Below are 17,197 nucleotides of genomic sequence, written 5' to 3'. Positions count from 1 at the left end.
GTTAGTGAAGAAGGTTCGTGGCAAATAAACGTTAGTCTGTTTCTGCAAAAGCATCTCAAAACGCTTGCTTTGGATGATCCGTTCTTAACAAAGAAATCTACGGATGTCACGCTGTTTCTTGAAGCACAGACAACATTGGCTTTGGCTTTTCCGTAGATGTACAAGACTTGTTTTATTCTGTGCCTCAAGATCAGCTTTTGTTGGCTGTTAGAGAATGCGTAGAAGCAAACGGCGAAGTGTCATTCCGGAATTCAACAGGCTTGTCAGTAGATAATTTTATATCGTTATTGCAGTTTTACCTGAAATCAACTTTTATTGTTTATGACAACCTGCCTTTTTTGCAGCGCAACGGTATCTGCATTGGGTCCTGCGTGGCTCCGATTCCTTGCGATATTTTTTTAGCAAAGGTAGATAGATTTTTAGATAGGTCTTTTTTGGGGGGGTTCGTTTTAAAGGTTTTTAGATACGTAGATCACTTTTTAGTGCTTTTAAAAAAGCAGACGGCCTTCACTTACCTCTCTACAGTAGGTGAAGTTTTAAACGCATTTGACAAGCATGCACTTGGGCTAAATTTTACCCACGAACTACCTGACGCAAACGCCTTACAGTTCTTAGACCTGAGACTAACCTTTGATGAAGAGCACGTTTGCTGGGGCTACTTCCCTCGCGCAAAAAAGGACTTGCTGCCATATGATTCAGCGCATTCCAAAACTGTAAAAAGAGCTATAGCGTCGCACTGTTTGGAATCGTCTCTTCAGAAATCGTGCCCCGCACCTGATGCAGACAAGTTTTGAGGATCAGGCCAGCCGACTTGTGGCGGCGGGGTTCCGCCATTCGGTTTTGATTGCGGTGGCTGAGACCCTCTTTCAGAAGCCAAAACTGGGAACACGAGTAAAAGATGACCGTCGGAAGACCGACAAGCCTTTGGTTGTGCCGTACCTGCACAAGACTTCGCACAGTCTTAAGAAGGTAGCCAACAGGCATGGTGTTTCCGTTGTTTTTTCGGCACCCAACAAGCTGGCACAGTTATGCCCACGCATTTGCAACTCTAAAAAAAGAGATTGCCAGCTAAAACATGAGAAGCCGTTCATCAAGTGTGCCACAGGAGTGGTCTACGCCATTCCCTTGAAGCGTGGAAAGGCTTATGTCGGCCAAACCGGCCGCTGCATTAATGAACGCTTGGGGGAACATGCCCGAAAATTAAGCAACTTAAAGGACAAGTACGCACATTTGGTCGCGCATGTAATTGGATGCACAGGATGCGAGGCTCGTTTGGGAGAGACGAAGATTCTCGGCAAAAGTGCCGACGCGACGGCGCGCGTCAGTTTGGAAGCCTTCTACATACACAAATATGGCAGCAAGTGCGTAAGCACCCCTTCTGTATCGCTTTTTGCGGCAGAGCTTCATTTTTTGGAAGCGGCTGCTTACTGATTTCATTGTATCTTAGTATCCCTCGCCTTTTGTTAGTGTTTGTCTACTTTTTCGTTTTCTTGTTTCTTCGCGTCTGAATGCGTTGACTGCTGGCACGTTCGTTCATCGATGCCCATCGTCATTTTCCCCGATTTTATCACCCCCTTCCCCCTTCACTTCTGCCTTTCCCCTTATATAAGGCACCCGTCTTCCGTTAATAAAAGTTAGTTGACAGTCAGCGCTTGTCCTGTCCCTTATACTTTGTGGTTGCATGTGTTTGCGCTGTAAACAGTTTTCATGTCAAGTATGCACCAACTCGCCCAGAAAGAAGTTTTAATGGCCCTGCTACGCTGAGAAAGCACTTCGCACGTCTGTTGCCTTTGGCGTCACTCTCTCGGTTGAAACCAAAGGGAAGAATGTGACGCTAGACGTCCGCAAGAGCGCGCATCTAGCGCCTTGCAAGAGGCCGTGAAAGCAACACTTACCGTGACGGCGCAGCCAAGACCTAAAGAGTGGCACGATTTTATCGACCACTTCGCAAAAAGAACAAAAACAAAAAAGCACTCGTGTGATGGCGTCCAGAAAGGGCTACGTGAGCTTATTTTCACTTTATAGCCAAGCTGTTAGCCTCTAGTTAGTCGGAATTTTTGTTGGCTCACCCAAAAAAATAGCAGCTGAAAAAGGAGTTTTGTGTTCGAACTTCTGCGTAACAATATTATGCTTTCTCGTACATTCGAACTACAATCCGATGTTATCATGTCTGTTGGTTGTGCGTAAGTCATACTTTACAAATTGATTGACGGATTTTATTTTGACAAATTCAATTAGTTCAATAACGAGCTTGCGTTAGCCGTAGGCACTACAAAAATGAGGATGTATGCTTTGTTTACGGTGCCGTCATGTAGACGGAACGTAGACCTTACGAAGTACGTTCCAGAGCTCAAAATCCGAATGTATTTGCTTGAATTTCAATCGAAGTACTCTTGCTCTGAATTCTAAAAAGACGCATCGAAGTCACATGTTGGCGTATCTTATGCGGCTGTTGGTCCTTCTTTCTGTGAATCTGAACGCCCAAACAAATATCTTTACTGTAGAAGCCTATGCAGTATTGTGTGCGGTGAAACGCATAAAGTAATTAAAACTAGAAAAGGCAGTAATATTCCCAGACTCGTTGAGTGTTAGAAAAACGGTAATAATGTTACAAAAGCACAAAAATCTTGATTTCATTAAGCTTTACTCACTCTTGTGCGTTTATTCATAAGGTATACACGTGACAATATGCTGGGTTTCCGGGCATAGAGGAATCAATGGTAATATGCTTGCCGATGAAATCGCCAAATCAATAGCATCACAAGATGTTATTCTTACCGTTGCTGCCCCTGCCACAGATCTGATGTCTTTCCTACGACAGCAACTGTGAAGCCACTGGAAACGCTTGTGGGACCCTGAAGGGAACAATAAGCTTCACGTGATTTAGCCGCAGTGAGATTTCTGCCCTCTGCAACGAAAATATGGCAAAATATCTCCTATTCTGGCGACTCACGATAGGTCCCACAAATGCTACTAAATTTTCTGAAGGCTTGTAATCAACCACCAACCTGCGGTAGATGTGGAGAGAGGCTGACCGTCCGCGACGTTCTCCTGAAGACACGTTCTCCGTGTCCAGAAGCTGAAAGAAATACTTTCCTCTAGTATACCCTGAACATATTCCCCTCCATCCAGTAATGTTTCTTGGTGCGGAACCATTTTGTTACCCGAAAGTTGTTCTTTGATTTTTTTATGATGTTGTATTGCGTGTTATTAGTTCAAGAAATTCGGTGCACATCCTCTCGACCGAGGATTTTGCTGCGATGATATATTGTACTGCACATGCCTCCAGCCCCTTGTGTTTCAAGGGTTCTGTTAAGCTGAAAGGTTTTCCAGAAAAAATGGGTGAACATCTGTACATAATGGTTTTCAACCCTCCGAATTTGAATATCGTATCGAAATTGAGCGAAAGAAAGCGCAAATATATTTTATTTCAACGAAAAGTGCAGCAGCGGACACGCCCAGCTCGCGCGTCTCGTTTCCGCCTGTGATTGGTCGGGCGCCTCGTGACGTCAACACTAGTGTTCGTCCACAGAAAAGCTCCTCTCTATGGGGGTGCACAATACCTGGGACGAAATAGCGGAGGCTGTCAGAATTTCGCAGCTTGAAAGATTAAGCCGAACGACCACGGGCAGAGCTATCCTCGAAATGGTAGGCCTGCAAAGAGATAGGGGACTACGAGGCAAGACAAACATCCCGCTGGACTGCCGAGAAAATATAATCATTCCCCCCCTTCCTCGTAACATGCATCCCATATTCAACACGGAGAGGAGGGAAAAGAGAGCAGAAGCACTAATCAAACGCTTTGATTCAATGGACAGCAAGTCGGTTGCGTACGTGGACGCGGCAAGTGGCAAGTCGGGTGCGGCGGTTGCCTCGGTGCTCGACGGCCGAGGTGCCCCCGTATCGGCCGCCACCATTAGAAGCCGCAATTTGGAAACGGCTGAACAAGTTGCGATAGCGCTTGCTTGCGTGGGAACGGAAGCAAATTTCATAATTAGCGATAGCAAAACGGCCATCTGGAATTTTGGAAAGGGGCAGGATCTCGCCGGAAGCGGCAAGGGTTCTGGCCAGTAGACGGCTGAACAGAAAAATTAGCCTAATTTGGACCCCTGCACACACGTCCGTTCCTGGCAACGAGGCGGCCCACGAGTTAGCCCGAGCTCTCTACTTCCGGGTGGCTGTGGAACCGCCCGACTGCCGGAACATGGACGAGCGTCTGCAAAATTATACGGAGATTGTCGAAAATTATCGGCTACGCAGGAGACTGGTGCCACCACCGGATAAAAGTCTAAACAATAGAGAGGCAGTCGCATGGCGGCGCCTGCAAGCTGGGAACTTCGTAAACCCGGTCTGGGCATACCATGTTATGCATGATAGAGAAACCGATGAGTGCAAACACTGTGGGGCGAGAGGGACCCTCGATCACATAATCTGGGAATGCGCTAGCTCACCAGGGGCTAAAGCAAACATAAATTGTAGAGAGGCCTGGGAAGCCCTGCTGCGGAGCGAGGACCCTACTCCACAGCAACACGCCATCCGCCTGGCGGAAGAAGCCGCGAAGAGTCAAGACCTCTTTGCTTGCTTCTAATCGCGGAGGTTCCGGCCCCCGTCCCCAAGGCCTGTGTGCCGGGGACGGGGAGTAGGGGCCTCCTTATCCGGCGGTACAATAAAGTTGCTATCATCATCATCATCATCATCGTCCGAACCGACCGCTGCCGCTACACATGAAGCGCGGTGCCAGGTAGTTTGGTGCTGTTTTTCTGAGACGGTAATGGAAAACTTAGAGAGGCTGCGTTTTTCTGAGGAGTTCGGCGTTACACCCTACATGTACGAGCCGATTGCGAAGAGGCGGCCTCTCGAAGAAGCAAACGATGCTGGTGCGAGCAGTGCTTTCGACGCGAACGAAAGCGAAGTCTTGGGATCTCCTCGTGTTGGAACTGCTCTTTGGTGAGTATGTTTTTTGCAAAGCGATCTAGTGATCTCGCCGATCTTTCGCCGATCTAGTGAGCTCGTTTCCGGTCAAACAACTGTAGTGTTGTGTTCCTGCATGCCTCCTCGTGGAACGTAAGCGGGGATGCGATCGTCGGCATTTGTGCGCTGTCCAAAGCTGTCGGCAATCTACAAAGACGGTTTAAACGCGTGAAAAGCTTCCCGGTTCATGCAGTACGTGTAGTGACCTTCATCTGTGCGCCATCCGCACGCGTAACCGAAGTCGTAATGGCGGCGGATTCCGTCGGCTACGTGAGACGGTCGGTTTCTCGCTGTGCGCGAGAGAAGGGGGGAACGTAGCGTCCTGGCGTGCGCCGGCTTTCCAGCACATGCAAACTCTACATTTGCACTGCGTTATGGTAGCTGCATGCAGGCTGTTTTACAACACACGTGCAAATAGAAAATTCGCGGCGCTTTGCGACGAAACCTGCGTCAAGGGCGGGAGATAAACATGCACCTTCCTTTCAGCGTGCTAACACGAAGGAGCTCGCAGTAAATCAAAATCCAGGTTTGGGCGAGTTCGTGTATTCATAAGGCCTTCCAACACCAGTTATCATAAGACAGTCCGCACTCTTGCCGTCTTTGTTTTCGTTGCTCCGATCTTTTCGCGCTGCGTTTAGAAAACCTGCTAGTGGCAAGTAGTCCTCTCTCATTCTGTGGCCATATACAGCAACTGCGCAGGCCGAATTGCAGGGCTGGCCGTATACGTCGGGTTCTCACCTCAAGGTTCCATCTTTTCGCGAAAACTAGCCTTGACAGCGGGGACGAGCTCCTTGTGTACGCGAACACTGACGGCACTGCGCCGGGCCTTAGACGAGCCGACTTGACTGGCAAACCCAACGCACGTTTTAATGATAAATTCTGGTGATAATCTTCGTCACGGAAGTGGTTGGAGCACAGCACTGTTGTTCTTGAGGGTTTGAAATTCTTTCGCTTCACAGCAGCCTTCCACTTCGTTAAAAGCTTCTTGTCTTGTGGGAAGTAATGGAAGACAACATCGTCGCGGCCGCTGGTGTTCGTGCAACCGTAGGCTGCACAGAAAGCCGGCATGATCGGCCCACCACTTCAGTTGATGCTGCGCACTTTGACTACTACTCTACATACATGCAGACGCACCAACAAAGGAATGCAGGGTCGATCGAAGCAGATTACGATGGCACGCACGCAGAAATAAGCGCGGTCAGGCACGGTCACGGAGGCTGCGAAGGAACGGATGATGATGATGATGACGATGATGATGATGATGATAGCAACATTATTGTACCGCCGGGTAAGGAGGCCCCTACTCCCCGTCCCCGGCCCACAGTCCTTGGGGACGGGGGCCGGAACCTCCGCGATTAGAAGCAAGCAAAGAGGCCTTGACTCTTCGCGGCTTCTTCCGCCAGGCGGATGCCGTGTTGCTGTGGAGTAGGATCCTCGCTCCGCAGCAGGGCTTCCCAGGCCTCTCTACAATTTATGTTTGCTTTAGCGCCTGGTGAGCTAGCGCATTCCCAGATTATGTGATCGAGGGTCCCTCTCGCCCCACAGTGTTTGCACTCATCGTTTTCTCTATCATGCATAACATGGTATGCCCAGACCGGGTTTACAAAGTTCCCAGCTTGCAGGCGCCGCCATGCGACTGCCTCTCTGTTGTTTAGACTTTTATCCGGTGGTGGCACCGGTCTCCTGCGTAGCCGATAATTTTCGACAATCTCCGTATAATTTTGCAGACGCTCGTCCATGTTCCGGCAGTCGGGCGGTTCCACAGCCACCCGGAAGTAGAAAGCTCGGGCTAACTCGTGGGCCGCCTCGTTGCCAGGAACGGACGTGTGTGCAGGGGTCCATATTAGGTTAATTTTTCTGTTCAGCCATCTACTGGCCAGAACCCTTGCCGCTTCCGACGAGATCCTACCCTTTCCAAAATTCCAGATGGCCGTTTTGCTATCGCTAATTATGAAATTTGCTTCCGTTCCCACGCAAGCGAGCGCTATCGCAACTTGTTCAGCCGTTTCCAAATTGCGGCTTCTAATGGTGGCGGCCGATACGGGGGCACCTCGGCCGTCGAGCACCGAGGCAACCGCCGCACCCGACTTGCCACTTGCCGCGTCCACGTACGCAACCGACTTGCTGTCCATTGAATCAAAGCGTTTGATTAGTGCTTCTGCTCTCTTTTCCCTCCTCTCCGTGTTGAATATGGGATGCATGTTACGAGGGAGGGGGGGAATGATTATATTTTCTCGGCAGTCCAGCGGGATGTTTGTCTTGCCTCGCAGTCCCCTATCTGTTTACAGGCCTACCATTTCGAGGATAGCTCTGCGCGTGGTCGTTCGGCTTAATCTTTCGAGCTGCGAAATTCTGACAGCCTCCGCTATTTCGTCCCAGGTATTGTGCACTCCCATAGAGAGGAGCTTCCCCGTGGAGGTGGTAATTGGTAAGCCTAAGGCCCTTTTTATGCACCGTCGAATGAGCGAGTCGAGTTTCCTCCTCTCCTCCGACCTGATGTTTAAGAAAAGCGTGGCATAGCAGACGCGGCTTATTACGTATCCTTGGGTTAGCTTAAGCAAGCTTCTTTCCCTCAGGCCTCGCCTTTCAGCGCGACGCTTCTAAATATGCCAAGTGCTTGTGTAGCAAATCCCTCTAGATTTTTGATTGTCCCATCATTATATCCGTTTTCCTGTATGAAAAGTCCTAAGATTCTGATTTGGTTTACCCTTGGGACTGGTTTCCCCTCTACTTTAATGTCAAAGTCCCAGCTACGCTTGCACCGGAGCGACTTTGGGTTGTAGACGAATAACTCCGATTTTTGCGGAGAGCCTGAGAGACCCCTACTGGCCGCATAGTCCACGACAGTGTCCGCCGCCGCCTGCAGGCGCTCCTCGATGCTCGCATCGCTCCCTTGGTTGGCCCAGAGGGTGATGTCATCCGCATAAATACTGAAATTTAGCCCCTGTATGTTTCTCAGAGCTTCGGGGAGGCCCCTCATCGCCACGTTGAAGAGGAACGGGGAAAGAACCGAGCCCTGCGGCGTGCCCCTGCTTCCTAATTTCAGTGTAGGAGATTCAATATCTTGGAACTTCAAGCAGGCAGTTCTGTCTGACAAAAAGTCCTTAACATAGTCGAATGTTCGCGCGCCTACACCGATTTCTTGGGGACCGTGGAGTATCGCTTCGTGTTTAACATTATCAAAAGCCTTTGTCAAGTCCAGGCCGAGGATTACCTTGGCGTCTCTAGAACGTGAGTCGATTATGTCATGTTTTAGTCGGAGCATCACGTCCTGCGTGCACAAGCCCGGTCGGAAGCCGATGATCTCGTGCGGCCACAGGTCGTTCTGCTCCATAAAGTGCGTCAGTCTGGTCTGGACTACACGCTCCATCAATAACCCCATGCATGAGGTTAGAGAAATGGGTCTTAGATTTTCTAGTTTAGGCGGTTTGCCCGGCTTTGGAATTAGGATCACATATCGGGACGAAAAAAGGAACGGAACATTAGTGTTGACGTCACAACACCGCGGTTTGCGGTCTCCGCTCGCATCGTCAGCGTCAGCAGCAGCGCGCGGCATTCGACGGGAGGCGGAGCTACAGCGCAATTTTAACCGACGATTACGTCGCTCCAAATTGAAAAAAAAACTCCGAATTTTACCTACATGGTTTTTAAGGTTCCCGCATCCGTATATGAGCGTCTTATTGAATTCGACAGACTCTCCAGCTTCCCTTTAACCTAGTATTGGCGAGTGTTGCCTACAGGCAACATGTCAGAAAATTTTTTTTCTTGAGGAGCGTCAGTATTGAGTACGAAGTTCCTGGGTAAATGTCTTACGCCAACGATGAACGACAGGCAGCAAGCTGTATTTTTGTTTTTAGAGCAGGAACACTGCACGAGGAAGAAGATTCGCACTCGACTCACTCTCTCTTGAAAGCAAGGTCAGAGGAGGCACGCCGATGCAAGATATCCAGAGCAGTGGTGTCACGCATGTGATGTAAGGCAAAGGAAATGTATACTTATGGTGCAAATATCATGAGTGCTGTCTCTAGGAATTGGAAACGAAGCCTTTAGTGTCTTGGGGCGAAGCCCACTTCCTGTTTTATTGCCTGGGGTTTTCCTCCTACTGCCAAAAAAGTTTCGGCAAAAATCTTTTCTTTTTTTGCTTATGCTTATTCTTGATATGTTTTTCGCATTTAGATAAAAATTCACCGTAACCTTAAATTGTTAGGATAGTAGTGCTTCTCTGACATACTTTAATAGATCATGTCATCCTTCCACTATGTTTCTTTTGTGCTCTTATACTTCATTAATCGTTGCCACTGTCTTGCTGCATATACATTTTACGCACTTTAAAGCGACTGCTTTCCAAGGCCTCGTTACGGCCACGTCATGTGTAACTCTCGTAATTCATCGCTACATTAACTCATTTAGCAATAGCCTGCCGCTCTTGGGCATGCTTGCTCTTTGCACCACAAAACACCATATTTTATTTTATTTATTTATTTACATATAGTGCCATCTTGCGTAGCAAGATATTGCAGGAGTGAGTGCATACGTATGTCAATCAATTGAAGAATACATTTGAGTGGCAAAACGAAAACAAACAATAGAAAAAAAATATCAGGAATAGCTAGTTCATTAATGAACATGATTAGGTAATATGTGGGCAAATACATCACTTGGTAACTCGCGCAAGGACCCCTCAAGGCCATTACAAATCACAATTGTATGCGGAAGAAAGAAAACTTAAAACAATCAATCGTTGCATTCAAAGAAACAATGTTAAGATTGTGGTGAAGAGCAAGACGAAGAAGGCGCTCTTGTGTCGGCTGTGCGCATGTTCAGCGTTCATCTACTGCCAGTGCTACTAGACTGTGCCTAGTAGATGAGTAGGCTGTATGGACGAGAGCCCTCGTGTACTATGGACACAATGCTCCCATACCGACCCGATGCTTCCGAATGCACGCCTGTGTCTGAAGCCGCCAAATACGCCGAGGACTGTAGGCAGCTCGCGCGAACCCTTACGACCGCTGCTCAAGGTCGTCAAAAGCTGCGGCGTGACAGTGACGCGCTTACACCAGTTTTCCCGACTGGTTCCCTTGTTTGGTTGTGGGTCCCGCCTCACAGCCCTGGCCTTTCGACCAAACTCCTTGCATGCTATGATGGCCCCTACCGCGTCATAGACCGTACCTCCGCTGTCACCTATGTTGTCGAACCTGTGACACCTTCACCCGACCATAGGCATCGCGGGCGTGACACGGTTCATGTCAACCGACTTAAGCCGTACTATGACCCCCTCATCCTACCTACGCCGTAAGTCGCCAGGATGGCTCCTCTTCTCTCCCGGGGGCAATTGTGGTGAAGAGCAAGACGAAGAAGGCGCTCTTGTGTCGGCTGTGCGCATGTTCAGCGTTCATCTCCTGCCAGTGCTACTAGACTGTGCCTAGTGCCTCGTAATAAATCATCTTATTACAAGATGATGACTTCTTTTGGTGGGCCGAGAAGAAGGGTTAGTGAAAACAATAGGTGCATTGGCATAAGTTTTCCCATGAACAATTTTATCTAGCAGAACAACACGGTCACAAGTACGTCTATGGGCCAGTGGCTTTAGTAGTAGCTTACTCGCATATGTGATGTCGGTGAGAAATGGCGGTCATAACGATTATATATAAACCTTATGGCCTTTATCTGAATAGACTCAAGCATGTCTATGTCATTGGAATGATGTGGCGACCACACTGCCGACGCGTATTCAAGTAGAGGCCTTATTAGTGATCTGTATGCAGTTAATTTACATTCTTTAGTTGCATCTCGTAAGTTTCTTTTAAGAAAACCCAGTTTTCTCAACGCCTTGTTGGTTATACAGTTAATGTGAGCATGCCATATTAGATCAGGGGAGAAAGTAACACCAATGTATTTGAACGTGTGGACGCTTGCAAGCTTGTGCGCTTCATTAAAATATGTAAATTGTAATGGTTGTTTTTTATTCGAAAAAGTGATTGATACGGTTTTCTTTAAATTAAGTGACATTTGCCATGTTCTGCTCCATTCGCAAAAACGGGTGAAGACTTCATTCAGCTCCAACTGATCATGATTACTACTTATAGTAGAATAAAGGACGCAGTCATCAGCATATAGTCTTATTTTGACAGAAGTGCCCGCGGTTACTTCAACGACATCATTTACATAGACTACAAACAGCAAATGACCCGAGACCCTGTGGACCCTGTGGTACACCGGATGTAACATTGAGACGAGATGAGTGAACATGTTAAATGCAACAAACTGGGTTCTTGTGCTTAGGTAGTCCTGTATCCAACCTAGTAATTTATAATCATGAATTATTGCCCTGAGTTTAATCAGAAGCTTTTTATGGCACACTGTGTGAAAAGCTTTACTGTAATCAATAAAAATGGCATCAAGTTGTCCTCTAAGGTTAAGTGTGGATGCAATATCATGGGAGAATTCCAGAAGTTATGTTATCGTGGAGAATCCGGAACGGAAGCCATGTTGAGCATGCGAAAGAACAATATGTTCAGATAAGTACTCAATGATATATTTATGAATAATGTGTTCCAATAGTTTGCAAGATGTTGATATTAAAAAAAATAGGTCTGTAGTTAGATATTTCCTGCTTATTACCATCTTTGTGAATGGGAACAACCTTAGCACATTTCCAGAGTATTGGAACAGTGGATGATTCTACAGATTTCGAAAAAATTAGGTACCGAGAGCTCCATTCAGAATACCGCCGTAAAAACATATCTGATATATTATCTGGCCCAGTACTTTTCATAGTGTCGATATTGAGTATAAGATTATGTACACCAGCTGAAGTGATTACCATACTAGGAAAAGGTGATGACTAAAGAGTAGTGCAAAACGTGGGGGTGCGTCCATCATAACAGGTGAACACTGATTTAAAGTAATTATTAAAGGCTTAAGTAATGCTAAGATTACCTGAGCATGGTTGATTAGCAATTATGAATGAAGGAGAGCTCTGACTTGGTGGACTGATGGTTCGCAGAACTTTGATGGTTTGTTTTTAATAAAGTATGACAAGGTGCTATTAAAATAGAAACTTTTCACATTTGACATAGCAGATTTTAAGTTGTTTTTAAGTGTGGTCAATACTGAAGCTTTCATTGGATTGTTTGCATAGGGTTGTTTGCGCAGACGCCTGATGCGACGAATTAGGTGTATAATTTCACGTGTGTACCAAGGGTGCTTGGGATTGCGCTTTATACATTTGGTTGGAATGTAATCAGTTATACATTGATATACAATTGAGCAAAAACGGTTCACTAACACGTTAATAGAGGAATGGTTCACGCAACTCGAAAACTCATCAAAAGAGCATGCGAGTAACTCAGTTATGGAGTTGTCGTCAGCCAGTTCAAAGTTCAATACTGTCTGATCTGAAGGGCGCTCAGGCATAGTTGCTAAATTCAAATAAACAATGACCCCCTTATGGTCCGAGAGGCCTTCAACGATAGTACAATCGTAACCATTTTGTTTAAGTTGCTCATTTATGAAAACAAGATCTAAAATTGAGCTTTCTCGGGTTGCGGAATTCACAATTTGCGTCAGATCGAAAGAAATAGACATGTTAATCAAGTAATCACAAATGGCTTTGTGACGGCCACTAGCAGATAGCGTTGGCCAATCTATGCCAGGGGTGTTAAAATCACCAGCAAGTAACTTTTTACAACAGTTAAGTTTATGTTTGCTTATATAATCGGTAAGATCGGAAAAGACACTGAGATCCGTGTCAGGGGGTCGATAAACAGCTCCTACAGCCAAAGTGAATCCACAAAGCCTTATTTTGCACCATATTGATTCGCAGTTAGGAACGTCAGGCAATGCTGTAAACTCAATGTCTTGGTTTACAAAGAGTGCCACACCGCCACCGCGCCGGTCACTTCTATCTTTCCTGAGGACGCTGTAACCTGGTGGTAAAATTTCAGAATCTAAGATGTGTTCACCAAGCCACGTTTCAGTCACGCAAATCACAGAAGGATGATAAAATGCAACGAGGTGATGAAAGTATTGAATTTTGTTAAGAAGACTGCGGGCATTAACGTTTACCAGCGAGAAATTAGCATCGGAATGCAGTCAAGTTTCATGTACTGCAGAGGTTTGCTTTTTGGTCTTAATCATTGAATCACCTGATTCATTCAGCAGATAGCGTACATTGTCTATCGTACATTCGTCGTACATTGTAAGGAATCATATTGCAGACGTACGGTAGATGCATTTTTCCTTTGATTTACAGAAAGTCTCCAAAGAGCTTTGCGTATCTTTCGAACCCGTTCAGAGAAGTCCTCATTTATATGTATATCTGTACTTTTAGGCTTTCGGGCATTCTTTAATATTGCAATCTTTGACCTGTAGTCCAAAATTTTAATATAGCAGGACGTGGCTTATCACCTCTACGCACCCCAAGCCTGTGCCAACGTTCAATGTCTGCACACTGGACACAAAGTTTATCAGATATCAAGTTTGTGAACGCATCAAGTAGTTGCCCGGAGGGCTCAGAATGGGGTTCAGGTAATCCATAGACAACAAGGTTATTTCTGCGGGACCTGTTTTCAAGATCGTCAGACTGACTTTCCAGCTTCAATACGACGTTTGTAAGATGACCGACAGTCTTTTCAAGTTCTTGAACTCGCGGAATCACTTTCGCGACTGGCAGTACTGACATCTCAAGCTTATTTAGCCCTTCTTCAATGGAAGCAAACTTGGCTGCACAAGAAGATATTTCGGAACGAATTTTTTCCTGCCCTGCGAGCAATTGCAATAGCGTTCCTTGTAACTTATCGGGACCAGGATTGGTCTCGACGTCACCAGATAACATCAACAAGATTCTGTGGACAGAAAAAAACATAAAACGCTCTCATCAGTGGGCCATGCAGCAGCACTACACATCGATCATCGCTTCTACAACAAGGAAAATTGTACTTCGGGCATACCTGAAAGACAGTGCGGACAAGTATGAACGAAGTGCTCATCGTGCCGCTGCAAGACCCACTGAAGAGCACAGCGTCCGTCCTCGGCTTTATAGCGCAGTGTAAACGACCAGGTGACGCTGTGGTAGTACTCCATGCGCAGAAGGGCTCGCCAAAGGTCAAGCCACGCAGGTCCCGTGCTTCAATCCAACGATGATGCGATGGTTGTATCACATCCTCCGATATGGCGGTCCCGAGTAACGTTTCGAAGGATGGGCCAAAGGGATCATGCGCAGAGGTAGCACATTCCTGAAGACATCTGGATTTGGTGCAAGCGGCAATCTGAAAGACAATGCAGACAAGTTTGGACCAAGTGCTCATCGTGCCGCTGCAAGACCCACTCATCAGCAGCATCAGCATCAGCAGTAGCCGCAGCCATGGTCAGCAAGAGAGGTGCAGGGGGATTTGCACAGAAAGGTTCGTTTTGTATGGGAAGGCCGAAAATGTAATGAAGTGGTGGAAATTAACCAAGAGCTCAAGCAAGGGTTTCCTGTCTCCATTGTTGTCCACGCTTTATGTTAAGGGCGAAGAAATAGGACTTGAAAACAGTAAATTAGATTTAGCTTTATCTTACATGCGTAGTGGACAAATGGTCCAACAGAAGGTCCCCGAAGTGATGTACACGGTCGACATAGTGCTACTAGCTGACAATGCAAGAGGTTGTAGATATATGTAGCAACGCAGCGACAAATCTAGGCCTTAAGTTCAGCACGGGGAAATCGGGACGTGATTTTTAATGAAGAGACGAATAATTATGTGGCTGAAGCGTATACAGCTGCCTTTAATACGCCAGTTCTTCATGACTGACAGAAAAATTCGTGTTGCGCGTGCAGATGTCTCGAGCACTGGGCGAGTTCCCAGAACTATGCGTAGCTGCCTACGACGTGGAAATGGATGACCTGGACGGATACTGCGATGCCCAGGGCGCCAAAGTCGGCGCCCCCTTGCTCGAGCTGCTGCACGCAGTGGCATTCAGGCACCCACCCTGACGGCAACATTTTGGTGTTTGCGTTCGCCGCCATCTATGACGATGATTTTTATAATAGATTTTGATCCCACATAAACATGTGACCCGATATCAGTATACGCGGCTGTGATATGAAAAAAAAAAGAAAACTGGAAGCCACCCAGAAAACATTCTCGATGCTTGTTCATGCAAGTGAAGCCCTTATAGTTTTGGAGAACGCGAATTGAAGCACGATGCGTAATATGTACAACGTGCAGATCTTCGTTCTCACAGAAGCGAAGTAGTTCACCACTTCGCATCATGACGCATAAATGGCGGTGCGCAAATTAGAACTGCAGAAAATTCACCGACGATTACGATACTCCTTAACGCGAAATTTGAGCGCAGCTCTGTACGCGTTTCATTTCGTGTGTTAATATTTTCTATTATGATTATATAGGTACACGGTTTATATTAGGAAGACAACGCTGTGAGTAGCGTGCTTTGTTTCCAGACAGACGACGCCCGCTACGCCGGCGCCATATCGTACACATCGTCGCCGCACAGCCCATCTTGTGCTGCACTACACTTCTCCCTAACGCAGTGTTTTGGGCGTGTTGGTAGGACGTTATGAGACTTATAGCGCATGAAAGGACGAGGACACAGAAATACGTCGTGCAGGCAGGCGCTGACTTACAACAGTGTTTATTTCGAGTCAGGCACGTACCCAGGGTGTTTTTTTCGGTGGAGGGAGCCAACCCAAGGTCGCTTTTCTATGCAAAGTAGGGTGTACCTTTACTAGTATAAATGTGAATAATGCCGTCATACGCCATAAAGACGCGTAAAACTGCAAAACATAAATGACATAAGGTTTATCTCACAGGTGCGCCCGTGAGATACCCACCTCTCTTTTGCTTGGCAAAAAAAACAAAAAAACAAACATCAAATGGACACGCCGGGAAGAAGCGCAGGAAGAACACTGACAAGAACAAGTAGACAAGCGAAAGGGTAAAATTAAGATTTCTAGTAGCGTTTTCTCGATTTGCTCTACAAGAATGATAGAGAAATACATATTTGCAGAACAATCGCAGGGGGTTCTTTTGGATCCCTCGTTTACTGTTCTACCTAGCTAAGTGCCACAATGGACTCATATTGTTATTTGGGAAGTTGCGTAACGATGCGTGGCCGCCAGTCCCATACAAGCGCGTAGAACGCAGAGCGCTGCGTTTCTAGATGTACTGCGCCCACCGCAGAAAGTTAGAAAAACAACCACATGAGCACAGCAGAGAAGCGGCTACGTCAGGCGGCTTGACTGATAACTGCAGTATAAGCGTAATTCAAAACACACGGAATTGTTCTCCACATCCGGCAGCGTTTTCTCTACTTCCGTTTTAAATAAATATATGTTGATCCATAAATATTTTCAGAAGCAAAGGTTAAACTCGTTAATTTTCGCATTTCCTTCCAGTTTAGCTGTTGCCTTGGCTCTCTCCCTTAGTAGATCGCTTAACTTCTCAACTCCTTGCGGCTCTTCTTTCCAGTTGCCAATTTTGTACTAAATGTGCTGTACAACTAGACAAAGACTAGACGAGATAACGGGTGACAATCATATGGCTTATGGGTTTAAGGGTTTTTACAGGGTTTGATGATGTACGTTTTTCGCATCATTTTATTTTCCCCCTTATATCAACCATATCGCTGGTATGTGGTTCTGAGGATCTGCCAGCGTCTCGACGAGCCGCCACTCGCGGAAATAATGAAGCAAAAGGAAAAGTTAAACGCAACTGGCGTTTTCTCCGGCTGCAACTCATTCCACAAGCATACAGACCAGCTGACTACGAACCCAATCCCTTTCCTGGCCCGATGAGCCATGCGCATGACCGTTGCACTAGATGCTGGCAACTAAACACGTCCAGAGTTCAACGTGCGGGCACCTAATCAATGAGAAAACTGGCCTTTACAGCCAAGGAGATGCCCATAGGTACCGCACCCAAAAATCGTGCAAAAAGCAGTAAAATGTTGACCGGCCGCGTGTTAGGAATGTTTGTGAGGAGTTGAGCCGCAGGCAGAGAGAGGGGGGTATGCTGCTGAATTTAAGGAGGTGGGGGGCGGGCCCCCCGGCCCCCCCTCTGGGTACGGGCCTGTTTCGTGTAAGAGAACCACATATATAGGCAACATCAGGAATCGTCGCAGGTGCGCAGTTCGCAAGACTCGCCCATCTTTACACAGACAGGGTAATTCTAACTGGACGCTTGCACGCAAAAAGCAGTGAATGAGGCCGCCCGTACGAATT

The 17,197-nt window shown here is 46.9% G+C and overlaps 1 protein-coding gene across 1 annotated transcript in view; it reads left to right on the top strand.

Moving 5' to 3' along the window:
• LOC142571224 (uncharacterized) overlaps positions 1–15,248 on the top strand; it is a 108,373-nt gene extending 93,125 nt beyond the window's left edge. Inside the window, exon 10 of the mRNA XM_075679492.1 lies at positions 14,792–15,248. Within this exon, the coding sequence (XP_075535607.1) occupies positions 14,792–14,947 (156 nt within the window). The 3' untranslated portion in view covers positions 14,948–15,248. The remainder of the gene's footprint in view (positions 1–14,791) is intronic.
• Positions 15,249–17,197: the final 1,949 nt, after the last annotated feature.

The sequence above is a fragment of the Dermacentor variabilis genome, chromosome 2, assembly GCF_050947875.1.
Source record: "Dermacentor variabilis isolate Ectoservices chromosome 2, ASM5094787v1, whole genome shotgun sequence".
NCBI lineage: Eukaryota > Metazoa > Arthropoda > Arachnida > Ixodida > Ixodidae > Dermacentor > Dermacentor variabilis.
The sequence above is the reverse complement of the archived record's forward strand: the minus strand, read 5'-3'. Positions and strand labels throughout refer to the sequence as shown.